Source organism: Pelmatolapia mariae, linkage group LG3_W (genome assembly GCF_036321145.2).
Source record: "Pelmatolapia mariae isolate MD_Pm_ZW linkage group LG3_W, Pm_UMD_F_2, whole genome shotgun sequence".
Taxonomy (NCBI): Eukaryota; Metazoa; Chordata; class Actinopteri; order Cichliformes; family Cichlidae; genus Pelmatolapia; species Pelmatolapia mariae.
The window spans coordinates 74,122,681-74,143,822 of NC_086229.1; the positions used below are offsets into that span (position 1 = coordinate 74,122,681).

The 21,142-nt window shown below is 38.6% G+C and overlaps 2 protein-coding genes across 2 annotated transcripts in view; both read left to right on the forward strand.

Moving 5' to 3' along the window:
• The window catches only part of LOC134623951 (zinc finger protein 664-like), a 507,757-nt gene that overhangs the window by 271,034 nt on the left and 215,581 nt on the right, over positions 1 to 21,142 (forward strand). The gene's annotated exons all lie outside the window — the stretch shown is intronic.
• On the forward strand, positions 8,553 to 10,348 carry LOC134623933 (P2Y purinoceptor 14-like). Its single transcript, XM_063468935.1, has 3 exons — positions 8,553 to 8,639; positions 8,735 to 8,988; positions 9,817 to 10,348. Exons 1-3 carry the CDS (start codon positions 8,553 to 8,555, stop codon positions 10,346 to 10,348), a joined length of 873 nt encoding a protein of 290 aa, XP_063325005.1.

Consider the following 21,142-nt stretch of genomic DNA (forward strand, 5'->3'; position numbering starts at 1 on the left):
GGACGTGGCCGCAAACACGCCCCTCTACACTTTTTACGTAGCCCGGCTGCTCGAGTTTTTTTGCTGGTTTACCGCGACTGACGACTCGTTTAATTAAGGTAAATACAACCATGTCACTGTTATAAAAAAGACACACAGCTTATCATCTTATAGTTCTAAAGTCACTCTGTTGTTAATTCGTTTGCTAGATTAGCCGCTAGCATACGCGCTGTGTTGGAGGCTTGTTGCTAGCTAGTTAGCAATGCTACACACCTGTTACTCTAATAGTCTGTGTTATTGAAGGATAAAGCACTCTTATGTATGTTATCCATTTTTAGACAGCGATGAGATCAGCTGCACACTCTACAGAAGCCCAGAGTTACTGTTAATATCAAAAATATAATGCTGTCCTTTGAGATTTTAACATAAGGCCAAGGGCGTAGATTTGGTGTTGGCATTGGTGGGGACGGATAATTCAACCACCTAACCCAGACATGGACTACTGGTGCCCCACACAACAACTCAATGTCCACTATGTGAAGGAGCCAAACACATGTAATCTCCTCTCGTTGACTGAGATAAACTGCTGGCATATTTGTTGTACATCTATACTGTGCAGTCTCTCCTGGTGGACATGACATACAGCAGCATTGTTCAATCTCATTTGAGTCATTGTTGACCTTAGCCATGTTTTCAGTCTTCTAAGGGCACTGAAGCTTCTTTCAGCCTCAGCCGAGGATACTGGGATGACTAAAAGCAGCCTGACAAGGCTTTCAACTTGATTAAACAGACCCATCACCTCCACCGGCATTCCCCTAATGATAGTAGACACTTCTGTCCTAGTTGTAAAGGTATATTTGGATCTGAACATGGCTACCGGAACCTTTAGACTCTGTCTGTTAATTTCTGGGTAACAATCAATAATGCCATCCACCTCTCCAGTCAGGAGAATTTCTTCCAGTTTCTGCAAGACACCTAGATCTGGCTGGTTGAACCTCTCCTGAAACTGAACATCAACACTATCCAGCACTTTGTAAAACTCTCCTCTGTAATGCTCTTCAGGTGACTTGGGAGTGTGCTGGCTTGCCCCTCCTGCATATCGCTTTGGTGGCTGTCTCTGGCGAGGAATCTGAATGGGCTCAATACCAAGGGAGTCCACCATTTTCACTGCTTTGTCAAACATCTGATGGAATCTTTCTTCATTTCTTTTCAACTGTAGAGTGGATCTGACACACTCTATTGAGCATCTCATTCCTGCAATGGTTGCAGTCCGTTTTTGCAGGGACTTGTTTAGACATTCTAGCTCCTCAATAATTTCTAATGCCATAAGAAGTCCAAGCACTGTTTTGCCCCTTTCAAACCTCTCATGCAATCTATTTGCCCTAGCACTTGTGCTAGATCCAGCTGTTGCCATCTCATCTAAACTAGTCAAAATACTGTCATACTGAGACAGCACTGCTTTGATAGCAGTTCCCCTTACAGTCCACCTGGTTGGGCAGAGAGGTCTGAGTGATACTGATGGTCCCTCTGAATCTGCTGCAACTGCTGAAAACATAGCTTTGAATCTTCCAGACTGTTTGCATAATGACCCCAGATCATGTACCCACTCTAGAGCATCACGTATTACAGAACTAGCCTGACATGCAGCCTGTGTAATTAAGTTCAGGCAGTGAGGCCCACAATGCACGTACAATGCCAGTGGCTGTTGTTTCTTCATTTCTGCCTGAGCACCTGAATAAGCTCCTGACATGTTCGCAGCACCATCATAGGTCTGACCTCATATACAGTAATGAACCAACAAGTCATCATCCAATTTCACCTGTGATCTTGTATCACCATTACTCTCTGAGCTCTGTGTTGGTTCTTCTGTCACCTGACAAATAGGACATACATGACAAGAAGAATAAAATGTGTAGCTGCTTCAGTGTTTCTGTCACTTTGTGCAGATCTTGACTCATCAGTAATGTTTGTAGGGTGAGTGCATTTTTAAAACAATTTGTGCAAACTGCACTACAAGGTGGAATATTTGCAAAATCATGACTACCTCATGATATTTTGTCTCAAAAATTAACCCTATGAATATGTCAGTGCCATTAGGATGAAATTTATTGTGTCACCAACATTTTAAGGTTAGACATATAATTTTAACAGCCTCTGTAAACTAATATCCTGGCTTGTTCGAGGCTGCCGTTTTCTCTGACAGTTTCAATCAAAATTAGAAATGTTGCTCTGAGACTGAGATAACTAATAGTGCTGCATGTTGTGCAGTTAAGTTTCCAAAACACGTTATTCATGGTTACATACATTTTAAGACTGATGTGGGCCAAAGCCTAGCATAGCCTGTAACGTTATTATGACGGACACATTTTATGAGTAAACTTGACTTTAAGTGACTTACAGGTTTCTTTGAAAAATACTTTCTTATATCCAGGTTCTTCCTTTTTGCTGCCATCATCCTCTCCTCCTTGCAGGTCCAGCGCAGGCTTGCCGCTGCTAAAACTAAACATAGCTCCCTGAAAGGCACAGCCAATCACATTGGCCATATTTGTCACATGAGGTAGAGAACGTAATTTAACTCTTTCTGCACTCATTCTGGGTGAATGAGACGTTGACAGATCGGGTTTTTTTTTCTTTCTATCGGGTTTGTTTTTCTTTTTTTTTTTTGTTTTTCTTTACTCGCAGAGATCAAATTATTGGTGGGGACAATTCAGTAATCGCTGGATATTGGTGGGGACGTGTCCCTTCCGTCCATGCCAAATCGACGCCCTTGCATAAAACTGTGAGTGTAATGGATCTAAAACTGTTTAAATCTTCAGAGCTCTCTACAGCCTGGTAATATTAAGACTTTAAAAACAGCAGAACGTTTCAGTAATGTAGTGTAATTTGTTCTTTTCATTTAATAATAGAGTCCATATTATAACAACAGCTACAGTCACCCTGGAGAGAAACTAGTGAGGGAGACCACCAGGACCAAGCTGGGTTTCCTGGATCCAGAGGTTTGGAGAAACTTCTTCCTTTTCTTTTGATCACAGCTGTCCTGTGCCATAAGTTCTGTTGACCCGCTGTAAGAGGCATCATTTAGGAAACACCAGGAAGACTGAAGCTCATCGCGTTGATCAAGCAGGATTCATGATCTTCACCAGCAGCTCCCTCGCAGGGAAATCTTCAGCACTCCTCCGTAGGCCCGCCCCAGGAGATGGATAAACCCAGCATTTCATGAACACTGTGATGGAGACCTTTGGTTTGTGTAATGTTATAAATACTCAGATACTCCCCAGAGGCTCCAGAATTTTACATAAAGATATTATATTCAGTCCTGTAAGTTATATATTTAAAAATATATGATCCTCTCTGGTTACTCTGGTATGAATAACTCTGAATCACTTCATGGTAAATAACACATTATCTGCAAAAAACTGTGAAAGAATTCCAGATGACAAGTTTGTAGTTCAACATACAAGTGACGACCTTTGACCTTCATCAGGTTTTATTTAATTGTGTCAGAGAAAATCTCATATGCTCTTCATGCAGCTGAGTACATCAAGTGTTTAAAGTGGAAGCTGTGCAGGTCTGAGATCAGCAGCTTTGTGAAACACCAAACTGAGGTCCTGTTAATGCTGATTCATAGTGACACAGTTACATGAGTGATTAATCCTTTTGTTTTTTTGTCTTTAACTTTATCAATAAAGCTGCAGCTTTCACTACAGCACATGTGGTACTTTAACCTTGCACTGTTTTCATCAGTTCATTTTGCAGTTAACATGTTGGATGATCTGTCTGCTGTCACTGGGTGGTGCTGAGGTCTGAATCTGAGGGCAGCTCCTGTAATCACAAAGAGAACAGAACCATCAAACTCAAATATAAATTTTATCCCTCAATATTGAAATAAAGCTGATTCTTCTGTCCTCACACACTCAGGATCTGAAGTTCTTCTCTTACATTTTTTCAGTATTACAGTACACTACAGTACTTTAATCCATAGTTCCTGATTAATGAGGAGTTACTGAAGTACAAGCTTTTAAAAAAGATGTTACTGTCTTTACAGATGTGGCAAGAGACACATCTGTAAAGATGCTGTTGTTTGCACATATTTGATATTCAGTTGTGCACAGGAGCTGAAGCAGAGTGCAGCCTGTTGCTTTTATAGTATAATACTTGTAATAAAAGTACAGTAACAGTAATTAGTGACTGAGCAGCCCGGGGCGTTTCTCTTGATTTCTTTAGTAAATTCATTCACGTGCACAGATTAGCTGAACGAACCCTGATAGCCGAGTGCTCATCCTAGCTAGCTAGGTCTCAGGAGCTAGCTAAGGACGGTAGTTGTGGATTAGCTTACAAACACGATTAACTTACCGAAAAAGTGCAGCGGGGCCTCGGGTCCTTCTGTCAGGTAGTCTAGTTTTCTGAAGAACACCTCAGGCTGTCAGGTTAAAACACTCGGTCGTGTTTTCGTAGCGTAAACGCTGGCCCTCCTCTCAGAGCCTACGCTCTATCTGCTATTCGCGAACAGAGATACGCAAGTTTCTCCGTGACTGCAGCTGCCAGTCAAAGCTGCTATGATGACGTTACACCCCAATTTAACATCACCGCGGTAGGAATTAGAATCAAACTTATGGGAAAGGAGACCCCTTGGATATCAATCAGCATGATGAGAACTATTGATAACAAAAAAAAGAATCTTTGGAAAAAAATTATCTGAGGAGAATAAATTTATTTTAGCCTGACCCCAGTCCCATCTACCAACATGGAGGAGGCGGGGTTTATGACCTATACTGCAGCCAGACACCAGGGGGCGATAGAGACGTTTTGGCTTCATTTTTGGGGAGCTGTGGCGTCGTCCATGTTTTCTACAGTCAATGGTGTGTACACTTATTTGTGAAGCTCTGTGAAATAAATTTTTGTAATAACCTTATTCGTATTTTAGAATAGAATAAGTGTGTGCGTATGTATGTATATATATGTACATGTGTGTGTAGATATATATGTATGTATGTATATGTATGTGTGTTTGTTACTTTGTAATTATTATTGCCTGTTACCTGTGGTAACGCAATTTATAATTAATATATTCTGTATTCAGTTATGAAGGTTCTATTTGTTTTGCTTGGTTTGGTTTGTTTGGTTTGCAACGATGGGCGTAGCTGCGGGAAGCTTATTGTTTTTTGTTGATGAGTGAGTATAGGGGTGGGATTTAATAAGTTTTCTTAGTCCCACTCCTTTTCAGGTAAATTTTGGTTTTTTTTGTTTTTGTGCACTTTATGTTCAATATATGTATTTTGTTGTGCCTGAAATGAACAAAAAAAAATAGTAAGGAATAGAATAGAATAATCCTTTAATTCTCCCACAAGGGGAAATTCAGTTGTATCAGCAGCAAAAAACCACATATATGCAAAAAAGAAAAAAACACACAATTTTTACATATTTACATCATGGACAATAGTTTCCAGAGCAGATTTCATTTTATTCAAAATGAAGATTTAGTATATTTAAAATAAGCTTCCACATGCCTCCAACTGCTTTGTGTATCTTACTCTCTTAAACCCCTCCTAAAAACTCCGGTCTAGACTCTGCTCCTGCCAACTTTTCAGGATTCTTCAAACCTCAGGTGGGTAATGCAGGCACCTGGCAATAAATATTTGTATGTTCTGTATCTCTTTGTGCTTTGTATAATTTTTCTGTTGTAATGATAGCTAAAACTTGTACGTGTCTTCACATACTTTCATTTTTATGCTGTATAAAGCATTAATCAAAAGGCAGAGATTGCCACCTGCCTCTGCTGTGCCAGCAACAGCCTGCAGGAGGTGCTGTAGTAAATAAAGATATATGAGGGGATATGAGGACCATCAGGAAGATCATGATGCAGCTTGTGTTTATGGTGTTGTTGACCAGACTGACTGATGCACTTAAACTCCAACATAACATCAAATTAGTTTTTGTTTTAACCAAAGACATAATTTCAGGAGAATGCCCCTTTAATGGGCTTTGATCAGCGGTTAAAGCTCATTGACACCTAGGGACACAGGTGACACAAATGAACATGAAGTCACTGCCCTCTGCTGCCAGAACTTATATTACTGTACAATTGACAATTATCTCCTACCTTGTGTCCACATGTGGACATCACATTTTGGGTTATTTAGAAAAAAATACTCAATTTTGCTTTACAAGAGCCTGATATCCACTTACGAGGACATTATACTGCTACTGTTCTATTGAAATGTTAAATGAACATCCTCATACGTGGCTCTCATTTTTTGCAGAAACAAAAATAAGGTTAAAAAGAATCAGGTAATTCTTTGTTTTTACATTCATCGGGCCCCAAACAGCCCAAATATCATACAGAAATTAAAAATGCATGCTTTGGAAGAGTTTGGATCTTAGGAGGTTAACAGTGGCCTTACCAAAAGAAAGTGACTTTCAGTATAAATTAAAATGGGGGGCTACTAATTTCATCTCTTCTTCTTTTTCATAGTGCCACATAGACATGACACATGAGCTTGACAAAGTGGACGATGTTGTTTGATGTGTTGAAATCTAGTGGATTTCAACACATTAACTTAATTAAACACAACAAACTGTGAAGGTGGAATGTTTCAATGATGGACCTCAATGAAAACGATTTCCTTTTCAGCTCCAGAAATTTGGTTGTCCCCAAAAACGAGGCTTCACCTAAGCACCAGACATTGTTGTTAAGGCTGATTTAATTCTCAGTGACTTCATCATGAAGTTTTATTGTCTAAATTGTTTTTTAATCTTCTGCTGTTAATAGTGGGTGTTTTTCCAAAACAGGAAATATGACCACAGAGCTGCTGGAAACTTGTAATGTTGGGTTGTGTTCAGTGGTTGAGAGGAGGACGTATAAACCTTAGCAGGGTAGTAGGAACAATACACGATCACACTGGTACTGGGAATTCCACAGCGCATCCTTAAATGCACCATCTCTTCATCAACCAAACCATACCGGTTGAATGGCTGCTGCTTATCAAGCATGACAGACAGTGTTCATACAACCTGGAGGGGTAAAACGTATAAAGTCCGTCTCTCTCCATGTATTCGCATGCAAGCAAGTTGCTCCCATAAATCACAGAGGGGGCAGTGGCGCACACTAATGATATGATAAACCCCGACTTATGTTACATTAAAGAGACACCACATATTGTGACTGTTACAAACTGTTGACAGTTTTTAACAAGTTGTTTAAAAAAAACAACACAGCGCAGGCATGCAAGCCATCAGAAACATGCTGCTGCCCTCGCAGCTCACCCAGCTCCAGCCAGACTGAAATAAATGCATCTTTGACAATAGTCCACTGTTGCCACAAGATGGCAGGAATGTAAAAGCTGGATGGACATTAATTGGCAGGTGATGAGCTTTATGACAGCAATGTCTGTGATGAAATGAAGCAGATTGCTTTTCTTTAGTACATTTTAAATTTATTTCTAATTTTGATTTGACCTTGACTGATGAAACGCCACTCAGTGAATGAACGCTAGTAGGAAGCCACTCTGCCATCGATCAGCAGTTGTGCTACCTATCTGGCTTCATTGGACTTACCTGGCTGAAAATACTGCTTTTTCTGTACCAGCAATATCGTGCAGAAGGCTATGTTATAAAAGAACACCAACAGGGAGGTGTTAATGCAGCTGGTGCAGCTGGTTTTGATGAGCAGGATGACTAAAACAGTTCAAGATAACATCAAAGAGCAGCAAAGAAGGAATGTAGTACTGATCCCCAAGCCTTTAGAAAAATATGCAGTATAGATAAATCAAAGATCCACATCCCCGAAAAGTTCAGACAGATTTTCATGGAGGTGCAAATGCTCTGTGCTGCTGCTTTGCTTCCAGATTGCATGTTTTGAATTTTACATCTTGTTGAAGACTTATTGCTATAAGTTATCAGAAAAAAGTGCAGACACATGACTGATAAGAAAAAAGATGCGTCTGTTTCCTGTGAATACAAAGCTGTAAACACAAAGAGGAAATGATTGCATGTTAGAAGTGTGATCACTGTGTGTTTCATGATCTGCAAGAATATCATTAGACTGAGAGGACATACAAGCAGCTTGTCCTGCTCACTGAAAACTGCAGAAATACAGGTGAGTCTTGCTTGTCGCTCTGTGCACACAGGTGTTTCTTCCAAAAACTTCACGTACACTTACCTGAACAGTGGAACTAAAATCTCTGCTCACATGTTCTGAGGAAAGATGTGCAAAACTTTTTAACAGCTGATCTACAAACATGAGTGCTACAGACATAAAATCTGAAAATGAACATTTGATACTTCATACGATAATAATCATAATGTTCATCTTTTTGGCATGCTTTGTGAAGCCAAGCACAGCATCTGTGACAAGATATATCACATGGAAATATTCAACATTCACTGTTTTCTTTATTTTTCCACCCAACAACATGAATATTTACTTAATGTAAAATACAAATGTTTCCTTGATTCAGTGTAGGGCATGACAATCTGAACCAGTGTGAAACTTGATGCATTATATGTGACAGCAGACAGATCTCAATGAAGAGGATTAATTTTTCAGCTTCAGGAACATGGTTGACCCAAAAAACATGACTTCACCTTTGAACGAGACCTGTGATCCTGTCGGCACATCAGTCAACCCTTTCTTTATGCTGGTCTACAGTCTGTTGTTTCTGGTAAGTTTCAAATCTTCTGTGCACTGTTAGAAATTTGACAAAAGATCTTTGTGCATGTGCTAAATTCCTGTTCTCCATGCTCCGTGTCTGTTCAGGTGGGTTTACTCCTCAATGGCTTGATGCTGAAGTTTTACTTTTGTGGAGCTCAGCAGCAGGCATCAAGCAGCTTGATGGTGTACATGAAGAACCTGACAGCTGCTGACTTCCTGCTCTCTCTGCCACTGCGCATCAGCCACTATGGTGGCACATCAGTCATCGTTTGGCAGCTCTACTGCAGCTTTGGAGCTTCTGCCCTGTTTCTCAACATGTACGCCAGCATCATATTCATGAGTTATGTAGCTGCCAACAGGTAAGAAGCCTTTACTGCTATTGACTACAAAAAGTGTTAATGACCACAAACCCTTCCTGACTAAATTATCAATGTGTATGCACTGTTGCACCCAATGTGACCCTGTGTCCTGTATTGAGGTTTACCAGCTAAACTCTCTCTTGCATCACTTCCTCCAAGGAACAGGCACATGTTGTATTTTGACAGGATGTGTGAAACTCAAATGATACAATATACAGAAATGTCACATAAACTCAAGCTTCTTTCTATTGACATATAAAACACATCATACATTTCAAATCACTTTAATAATATCATATACCCTGTCTGATAATTGAACACAAGTAAGAAACTTAATCATATTGCCACTCAAAGGGATTTAATACAGTGGACGGCTTTAGATTGGAAGGAACAACCATGTCTTGCTTCACTCATGAGCAAGCAACTTCCTATCACACTTCTAATAACTAACAGTTCCTGAAAGCAGCAACTCAGTGATATTAGTTTCAGTATGATAATCTCAGGCACTGTGTTGCAGCGCCCCCGTGAAGATGAATGTTGGTTGAGAAAACAGACAGTGAGTGTGATGGAGTTCTACAGAAAACAAGCATTTATTCAGGCATTTGGAATTTTTTTTTTAAAATACTGTTTTTCTTTGTTTTTTATTGTGTGCAGTTTTTTTTTTTGTCTGTGTTATTTGCAGAGATTACTTTAACGAACGAACAGTTGGAATTTTTCAATCGTGCCGATGGTTGAAAGTTGTGGTAATTTGACCTAAAATGACAGATTTGGCTCCACTGTGACTAATTAGTGAAGTTGGACGCTGTCTGCTTTGTCTTCTCTATCCAGGTATCTGAAGATCGTCCGACCTTCAGGAACTCATGTCCTGCAGTCAGTACGAACTGCCAACATTGTCTCCATGGTCACCTGGATTTGTCTCCTGGCTCCATCAGTTACTTACGGCATCATGTTTTTAATCACCCAGAAACCTCTGACCTCTATCCCCAACCACTGTGGGCTCCTCTTTAGTGCATCAGTTAGTCTGATGTTTAAAATCATGCACACCTTCTCTGCTATCATCTTCTTGTTGTTGTCCATATCCCTGGTCTTCTTCTACTACAGCACCTCCCGCAGGGTGTTGCAGGCACAGCAGACACAGCTGGCCTCCTCCAGTGCTGAGAAGCTGGTGAAGTCTCGCAGGAACATGTTGGTGCTGGTCAGCATCTTCTGTGTTTGTTTTGTCCCACATCACCTCGTTCGAGTTCTATTTGTTTTTCTGTGGAACAGCTGCTCTATGGATCCAGTGTTGTTCTACCTGAAGGAGGTGGCCGCCATGCTGTCAGTTTTCAATGTCTGTCTGGACCCTCTTGTTTACTATTAGTACAATGTTGGATTTAACATGAATGAACTGAACCAGTCTATGATAAACATCATACAAACAATGCATGGTGTCAACACAGTACCCCATAAATGCCAAAGATGGCCACCTTGAGTTTTCCTCTACCAAGTGTTTGTTTCTTTAAAAAACTATTTTTGTACACACTATATTTTAACATATTTTGCTGAAATGAAGACAATAAAGCAATAAGTAAGGAATAAAGTAGAAATGTGACAATTAAATATTTTCTGAGTTTTTACTTTTTTACCCCTGAGTCACCTCAAACACACCAGCATTCATCTACAGGCAGTCAGATCTTTGTTTATCTCATAATACCAGGTGAAACATTCGCAGCTATTTCCTCTGAAGGAAGTTGTAACTCATTTTCACCAGTGGTTGGAGATGGGAGGTCTAATCTGCTGAAAATCAGTAATTGTTACAATATAGGACGGGATTCAACTTTATTGCCATTACAGATGTATAAATGCAGGGTCATGAAATACAGTTTGCTGGTTTTAATCTGCAGGGTCCTGTAGCGTCTTCTGGAGGGGAGGAGCTGGAAAAGTTTATTGTCAGGATGAGAAGAGTCCCTGAGAATGATGCGTGCTCGCGTATACCTCTCTTCTTGTGCACATCCTCAATAACAGGAAGTGGAGTCCCTGTGATGTTTTGGGCGTTGTTGGCCGCTGCAGTGCCGTGCGGTCAGCAACAGAGCAGTTCCCATACTAGACGGTGACACAGTTGGTCAGGATGCACACCGGTAGAAGTTTGCCAGTATGTCAGTAGACAGGTGGTTCTGCTTCAATGTCTTCAAGAAAAAGAGGCACTGATGGGCAATGTTCCCTCTAATTTTTCACGTGTCTGAGCGAACACACAAACTCCCTGAGCGGTACCTTGGACCACTGTGAGCGACATCAGACGTGTGCACTGTGGTCACGCCAGCATCTAATCCATCCAAGTTACATGTTTTATTAAAATAATCAAATTACAGCATTTACATTTATGTTAGACTACTTTTAATTAACTGCTTTAGCCCACTTACAATGAAAATGTTAAAAAATCTTGTTCATAACCTGTGTAGTATGTTAACACTATTGGAAGTAAAAATAACTTGAACTCAAATTTCGAAAACACAACTTTTTTTCTTTTTTTTTTTTATAAAGCTCTGACTTGTATTATGAGTCTGTGGTCTGGGAGAGAGTCCTGTAACTCTCTCTCTGCAAAAATACAGTATATAATGACCAATGTTGGGCAATTAATTATATAGTTACTTCTTCAAAAAAGTAACTCAGTTTGGTAAACAACAAAGTTTTTTGCAGCTATTTTTTTAAATGCAGCCAATGCATTTTTAAATAAACATTTACAGAACAATCAGCTGTTCTGCATCAAATCTGATGCCACACAAATTATTTGTGCCACTCCAAAAAATAATTTCTGTCCACTATGAGATAAAGTAGAACAGCAGCCTGATACCTGCAGGCCTGACAACAGGAGATGTATCACTCCTGTAACACCTGTAACATTCAGCAGTCGTCTCATTGTTCTGACGCACACAACAAAACTATTGACTACACTACACACTAACTACACAAGATTTGCGCTAAACGTCTCAAATCTCTCACATCACGTCACTCGTTACTCTTAAAACTTCCCCCAGTTTCTTAACAACTAGATGTCATGTTGCCATATCATTTTTGGATTGGTCGACATGGTAGTTTTTTGGACGAATAGGAAACGGAGAGGAGGGTGGGGTTTGTTTTTGCTCACAGGCTGAGAGCGCTTTCGAGCGTTTTCCTTATAAAACGCCGTTTTTACCGTTTCTTCCCGCAGTAAATATAAACAACGATAGTATTCAGGAAGAAAACCAAACATTGCATATATTTTATCACAACTCTGGTTTTACGTGGCCTATCAACACAATTTAAAAACTGCTATAAAGTCCACACTTTTTCTGTCAATTGTTCCGTCTGTCCTGCTCACATCTCCAACGTTTGTACACGTTGTCATTAACGTGGCTTCACTCCACATCAGCCACGCCGCTTTGCTAGCTAAAACACAGGTGTCGGCACATAAGGACGCTGTCATAGCCTGTCAACGACGTTGATTGGCTGCGTATATACGCATTATTGGGTGGACTATGGGATAAGGTGGCATGGTTCTAATCCCATATGGGAGCAGCCAGTCACTCACTGACTAACACTGCAAAACAGGATTGTTGAAGTATTAATTTTAATTTCAATTCAGGTTAGATTTTTTTTGTGCGCAACGCAGATTTTCTGTGCGCAGAGACCGTGCCAGCAGTGCGCAATTGCGCACGTGCGCAGCTTAGAGGGAACACTGCTGATGGGCCTTCTTGATCAGGCTGGAGGTGTTAATTGACCAGGACAGATTCTCAGACATGTGGGTTCCCAAGAACTTAAGCTGGAGACTCGTTCAACAGCTGTGCTATTTATGTTGGAATATTAGGAAAAATCCTCATGTTTGTGCACAGTTTTGTGTGTTAGAGCATTCTTCCAGTGAAGGAAATTAGGCTTGAGGTGAAGAGACAGATTATGATGCTGAAACAACATGACAATACAACAAAAATCACCTCATGGCACTTTTTTATTGTTAGGTAAAGCTGAGAGGCGAGTTACACCCTGGACAGGTCTGCAGTCTGTCACAGGGCTAGCACAGGGAGATGGACAACCGTTCACACTCACATCTACACCTATGGGAAATTTAGAATCATCAATTAAGGTAACCTGGATTGGACTCTCCTTTACTTGTCTTAAGAAAAATCCTACATTAGTACCAAGAGAGTGTTGGCATGCCAACAGGAAGATGAAACCAAAAAAACATTTTTTTAAGCAGCTCAGTGATGTGTTATCAGTAACACTGGGCCTGTGTGTGACAGACTCAGGGCTTGCTTTGCTGAGACTTGTCTTTAACATAGTTTACCACATTATGTTTACACATAATGCAGGGTCTCCTTCACAATAAAAGCTTTTTTGCATCAATTTGGATTGCAAGAGGAAGTTTTATAGACATGATTGCTACCATGTGGCTACCTACCTGTGGAGGAAAGCAGTGAGCCTCTACAAAAGCCAGTGTCATGCAGGCCAAGAACCAAACAGCCTTGATTGAAAATGACTCACCCTTTATTGACCCAGATGTCCAAGAAAGGCAACTTCCATCTGAGGAGGCTGGCACCAGAGGTGCAAATCCTGAGGAGAGAATGGAGGCGACAGTCCCAGTGGATACAGGGGAAACCACAGATGCAAATGATTCTGTCAGGAGATCTGAGAGAAAACGTCGCCCCCCACGATGGCTTGACTATAGGGAGCTAGGCAATCCCCTGGTTACAGCAGCAAAATCATTCCTGCAAGGACTGTCTTCAGCTTGGGCAGATGTCATCAGTGATGGTGAAGAGCCTGTTCCACCCCCTTCCTTGACCCCTCGAATAATCATCATCTAACTGTCTACCATGCACAGGGACGTGCATGAGTTCAGGAGGGGAGGGTGTAGCCCAGATGAAAAAATAGCACATTCATACCAATGATAGAGAAGAGAGAGTATTCTCTTTGTTTTAACTGTCCAGATCAACAAAGCGTCATATTTCCTATGACCGTTGAGTGCACCTCTCAGTTTACCCCATGTGAGGGCACCTAGCTCAGCGACCAATCAGAGCCTACCCAGGCTGCATTGACCCTGTCAGCCAGCAAGTGAGGTGAAGGCGCATGGCTCTCCCGGGTTTTCTCATCTCAGCAACAGGAGTGGAGGTAATGCTACTCAAACTGAGAAATCCAGGGACAAAAGAGAGGAAAAATTCAGAATTGAGAAGAAGGAAAGCCAGCATACTTACCTGCTAGAAGTCCAGTGTCGAGTGGCTGGATGAAGGAGAGAAGCAACGTCGGCTAACCACTTGCCTTTCATCCGGAGAGCTGCTGCAATTCCAACACCAGTGTGTGTTGGGCTTTTGAGAAACAGAGCAACAGTCAGGTTTTTGGAGAGGACAGAAAAGTCCAAGGACCAGGACGAAATTCCGCTTGTGATAGATGGCGAGCCAACCACTTTGAGGACGATCCGCCCCAAAGAAGATACACACCCACACACTCATACATTCCAATTACACTCACAAGGATCTTTAAAGTTGGCTGTTGCCGACTTAACTCTAAATTCTTAAAGGGCCCCAATGAGTACTTTTATTTTGTTTGAGTGTGCACACTATTTATTTTATTTTATACTTTTTCTGTACAAATTGGACAAATATCTGTTATACCTTGTAAAAATACAAGAGTGGCTACTCAAAAGTTACCATTGTGTCCAGGTCATTATTGCTGCTCAATACTTTAGCTCCCTACGAATTTGATGTCTTTTGATACTGGCCAGGGCCTCATTACGGGCCCAAGTAGTTATTGTGCTGTAATTCACCTTTATACCTTAAAGTTGGTTACAGTCAGGTCATAAATCTGTCTTTTACGTCACTGACACAAGACAGATGCCAATTATCAGCGCCGGAGAAGACATCGTGAACGTTTCCTGGCCATCCAGTGTAGATGTTAGTGAAACTCTTTGGAAGACAAAGCTGGAGAAATGTGAACATTTTATTTGTACTGTATGATCTGCAGATTCTGACAGAAATCTGCAACTATCCTTTGAAGCACCGCTCCTCTAAAACAGCAATAAGGATAATTATTAGGCCACTTGTAAATATCAAAAAAACTTCCCATACGGTAAAAAAATATATTTTAAAATACATTTTGAAACATATTTCAAAATATACAAAAAATGGCCAAAAAATATATGTGCTAAAATATATTTTAAAATATATTTATATATTTTGAAATATATTTTAGCACATATATTTTTTGGCCATTTTTTGTATATTTTGAAATATATTTCAAAATGTATTTTAAAATATATTTAAAAAATATATTTATAATATATTTTGAAATGTGTTTTAACACATATATTTTTTGGCTGTTTTTTTATATTTTGAAATATATTTATAAAATATATTTCAAAATACAATTTAAACTTATTTAAAATCATTCAAAAATATATAAAATTAACCCTTCATATATTTCTAAGAAACCACATTCACATGTAACAGCTGAAAGAAATCTTTATTTGATGTTTAAAACATGCATATAAATCAAGCAAGGAATATTCATTTTATAATTTTATTCTCATTACATACTTAAACATTCTAAAAGAAACACACACATACACATATATGTGTGTGTGTATATATATATACATATATATACACATATACACACACATATGTGTGTGTATATGTGTGTGTGATTGTATGAACATAAGTCAACATACTTAAAATGTAATTTCTTTTCCTTTTCCAGCAGTCTCAGTTCCCCCAGCTTTCACTGCAATCCTCAAAGCCCTTCTGCACAAATTGGGAAACCTCTTCCTGACTGCCACTGTAACAAACAAAAGTCACAGTTCTATTACTTTTATCAGAGTTAAAATAAAAATATGATTTATGTTAGCTAGCTTCATTTAGCAAACAGATATTTCTGTTTATATAGATACAGATATTAATACAGATATATTTTACACATAATTTTACCTCTTTTTTTTTCCTAGATGGAAAGTCTATCCAGTTCACATTACAGTAATGCTAACACCCCTTTTGGTCGTCTCTCCTTACCCTCCAGCATTCATAAATCTGTTGACCTTCTTTGTCTGAGACCAACCACTACAATGCATCATCACCTATTTGTATTGGTAACTTACTTTGCAACCTATTGTAATGGTTGCAAAGTAAGTTACTTGTGCTGTATGCAATTTTAGATACACAGAAAGTCTTCACTTACTATATATGGCTGTCATAGTGTCCTTATGAAGGGCAGTTCTTCACTCTGCGCCGATGTCCGTTTTGCTTTGTCCTCCTATAAAAAGCATGAACATTTGAGTGTTTGACTAGTTTTAGATTTCCAAAAATCTGATATTTGTACAACTAAACATTTGAGCTACAATGATATGCTATTGAGAGATACTTTTATGGGTACTTTTTGGTAAAGAAACTGGTGACAGAGTTGTAGGCTTTTTAGAATACTATTAGCTAACCATTTGAACTGACTTTCAAAGCTGTTTACCTTTTAAATTGCTGTGGATCAAAACCTCCAGTGGGAAGGCGGCCATTAGAAGAACACGCACCATTGAACCTGAAAATAACAAAAACAAACAAAAAACAGAACAATATATAAGAGTCAGGTAATAAATCTCTTCTGAAACAATATAGTTCATTTTGGGTGAAAAACAAAACATTCCTCTAAAACATATATACTGACATCAGCAATCAACATCATGATTGTAATTATTTCCTTTTTAGTACATCTACTGGTGTGTGCATGTGTCAAGCACATACGACTGTATCTATGCATATAAGTTCACCATATATATCCTGCAAAAATGTTTTGTTATAGTCAAAAAAGGCAAACAAACAAAGGCATTCAATCAGAGGTGAGAAATTAATTGGGAATATCAATTATAGGTGAACTATTCTTTACCTACTAGCAATCATATTTGAATGTAAAATAAAATAAATAAATAAATAATAATAAAAATAACATGATGTAATTAAAATGCACAACCTACATTAAGGAAATCTGCATTTGTATCCACAGGCTAAAAGTAAAACAGTAAATGTGTTAGTAATAGTACAGGTATTTGTAAAAAAAAAAAAAAAAGAGGCAGTTACTGTGACTTTTCTAGTGGGATGCTAAATGTAGAGATTTATATTTACAGTATAATACAGCATGTACAGGTATCTGTGTTGTGAACTGTAACTGAATATTAGAGAATCTCGGAGAAATTACATGTATTTATTTTTTGAATTTATCAATCATAAAACCGTCTGTTTTGAAGGCCTGTTACGATAACAACTTTTTGTTGGTTTGTATATTGCCCCATAAACAATTGCGACAAGTTATGTCATTGTCATTTTAAGACCATTTTATGTCTTTGAATGTATAATCATAATATAACACCATAATAATGCAAGATCTACACACTTTCAATTGACAAACCAACATCTAATTCTAAAAATATTTAGATCATGGAAATTAGGTATCAAAATATTAGATACCATAAAAACTAGAATAAATAGTAAATTGTCTTGCAAATAGAAAACAATCTAATTTAATGTTATTGTGTTATTGTGTTGTTATTATTATATTTTATTTTTGTAAATATAATGACAGATAATTTGCATCATCAACAATTATTGAGGTCATGTACATGTATTGTGTGTTAAGTCGATATATTGATTATTGTGATAGGCGTACTGTTTTGGTATCATAACAAGCTTGTCAAACATGCATGACCACTAAGCAATGTCTAAGCAGTAGTATTAGTCTGAATGACAACAAACATAACTAGTGTTTTGGAAAATCTGTTAGAAAACAGTTATTTCAATAATTATGATTAGCATGTGACACAGACACTGCATAAAAACTACAACAACAAATACTTACTTTAGGAGGATGGGGGAGGGCAGCATGAGGTTGAGACTTTGACATCTGTAAGAAACAAATTCATGTATTACAAACAAGTCACTTAAAAATACAATAATGTGGCAGACTGTTCCCTGTTCAGATGCAGTGTATAAGTACAATCAGGGCTGTCACAACAATGGGGTGGGGCCAAGTGGCTGCAACCCTAGGTAGAATGTGCAGGTATATATAATTACATATAATATATGTGAATAAAGCAAGAATCTGTTTAGGTTAGTCACTGTGCTGACTGATGCTTGCTAGGTTTATATGATTGCAAACTGCACAAAAACAACAACAGCAACAACATTAATGACAATGACAAACAAAATTACTTACATTTATGTAAATCTCACATCAGGAAGATCTGCATTCGATTTCATGGGCTGAAATAAATAGGCAGAAACATTACTACTAAAAAAACAAAAACTCTAAAAAGCCTAAAAATGACTTAAAAAGCAAGGAAATGTGGAACATTGTAATTAGCGAACATTAATAAAGCATAACTGTGCTTTGTTTCTAACTTTGGTAAGTAAGTACTCTGTAGCCAGAAGGAGAGGTGGGATTTCTGTGAAAGCCAAATTAAATGTGAATAGGTTTTGATAGTTATTGTATATAACAAGTGTAAACAGTTTTATTTGTAATTTTTTCCTTTCTGAGAAGGTAGAATAATAAGAAAAGGCAAAAGTACATCACAATAAAATTAATTAAGTTACATATTTTGATTACCAAATTATGGAAGCGTGGAGCTGCCACCCAGGCAAAAGAAAAATAGAGCTATATCACGTTATAACTTGAATGTTTATTGTTCTAACATTATGCTTTTCATGTTTGTATAATATAATATCACGTTATTACAATATACATAATTGTCACGTTCGCACAATATTGTACGGACGTGATAATTATGTACATTGTTCGTACAATGTTGTTCAAACATGAAAAGTATATTGTACTAACATGATAGTATATTGTTAGAACGATAACCTTTTCACGTTATAACGTGATATACTTATATTTCTCTTTTGCCTGGGTGGCAGCTCTACGCTTCCGTGCCAAATAAGCGAGAATAAAGTAATATTATATGAGAAAAGGCACCTGCTAGCTTGATGATGGAGGCTTCATAGACCGGCCACCCGCCTTTTGGCTTCTTGTCACCACTCCACCAAATAAAGGTCCGTTTCCTCCATGCCGGCTAATTATTCATCCTCATTAAAATCTCGTATATGTTCAGTTGGCAGAATTGAGAATTTTACATCTTCCAACCACCTAATTAACGCGAACATAATCGGCTTGTTTCTTCCCGTCTCCTGTATCCGGCCGTTCCTCTCACTGTCGGAATTCGCGCCTCAGAGACGTCGTTATTTTTCAAAAAAAAAAAGAAAGAAAGAAAGAAAGAAAGAAACAGCAACAACTAATAAAGAGAGTTTTTGCACGTTCATTGCACATTTGTGGGAATGTTTAAATATTTAATTTTTATTAATTACTTTTCATTATAGCTTTATTTTTTAAACCACCATGGCAATGCGCATGCGCATACTCTCCTGCACGCAAAGGGCTTTGGCGTTGACGTAATGTCGCAATGCATTGTGGGAGCGCAGCACCATCTTGGCTGGTCACGAATCAAAACAAGATTGCTACGAACCATTCTGAAACGTAGCTGAAAAGAAAAATGACGGTATAGAGACAGATTGTGTCCAGATGCAAAGAGACGGTACTTGATTGTTGAAATGTGGACCCGTATGAAATACAGCCGTGGAGTAGAAACCCTGAAGACCAAACCGCTATTGACTTAGCATGATCTACTCTCATACCTTGTCTGTGGAGTCAGCGCATACACGGCGCACCAGTTTTGCAATTATAAATCTCTGGAGGCGCACATCTTATTCACCAAGGACTGGGTACAAGATTTGGCTATTTTTAAGCCTCCACGTTGTGCGTACGCCGTCATTCAAGCAAAGGTAAGTCAGCTTGAGTACTGCGAGTAAAATGCGTTTGATTCCCCCCGAACATTCAAATTAGTGCAGCATAAATTCATTCATGAGGGGAAATTACAGTGAGAACATGTGGAGGCTCTGTTAGAGGGATAACATAGTGAGTTCAGTGCATTGATGTGACATTGTCCTGAAGGATTTAGTTATTCTTTATGGTTAAAGAAATTGCCCTAATTAATTCATATTTATTATAAATAATCCTAATTACACATCTTGCTTCCTTGTTTGTGTCCTGTGTCACTAAAAATACATTCTGTTTTAGTTTTATACATTGATTAATGACCTGCAGAATCTCCTTATCATATTAGGTGTCCATAATTGTCATTTAAAGTCGAACATTATGTTTTCTCCCTCTTGAAAGTGATTACATCCTTGCATTACATACTTTAGGTTCATTTTTTGCTGATAGGTTTCTAAAAAGAAACAGGCAGATTTAGAATATAACATGCAGCGTTCTATAGATGGATACATAAAAACACTTTATTTGTTACATTTATGATAAATGGATTTGAAAGTAGATAAAGCACATTTGTGTCGGCCTTGGCTTATTAAAGCTCTTGTCTTTAAATGAACTTTGTCTGTGTGTGTTTCAGGTACTGCACTCTTAAAGACTGAATTGCAGCATTGCAGCCACAGGTCATTGTGAGCATCACAGGGAAGGTTGAAGCCGCCCACTGCACCTGTATGGCCGGAGTCGTGGAGACCTGCACCCATGTTGCTGCTCTTCTGTTTAATGTAGAAGCAACAGTGTTGATCTGTGGCACAAGGACTTTTACAGATGAACCTGCATACTGGGTTTTGCCTGGTAATATGACCAAGATACAGCCAGAGGTTGGCCATAAGATAGACTTCTCCTCTTCAGCTGCCCAAAAAAAGGTTCTTGATCAAAACATAAACAGACCATTTGTTGTGACAGGTAAAAGAAGCCGTCCTCAAAAAAGAAAAGTTCATCCTGCTACTGTGGAGGAGTTGGATCAACTGATGGGACAATATTTTTCCAAGCATAGTTCTGTTCTGAATAACCCATAATGTTTAATTTAGGGGGCCATGTAAATACTTTGCATTTACTGAATATGTACTTACTAAGTACCACTGTTCAAAAGTTGAATAAAGAAACAAAGAAATGTTTGCCTATTTTTAATTAAAAGCACTTTGTAGAACATCAAATCAGTTAAAATGTAGAATCAATGTTATGTATAGTTTACAAATGACAAAATGTTCACATAAAAAAATGACAGCATGTAAATAATATCACCCACTACTAGCATTCTGTAATTTACTGTCTCTTTTGAAAACGTATCAAT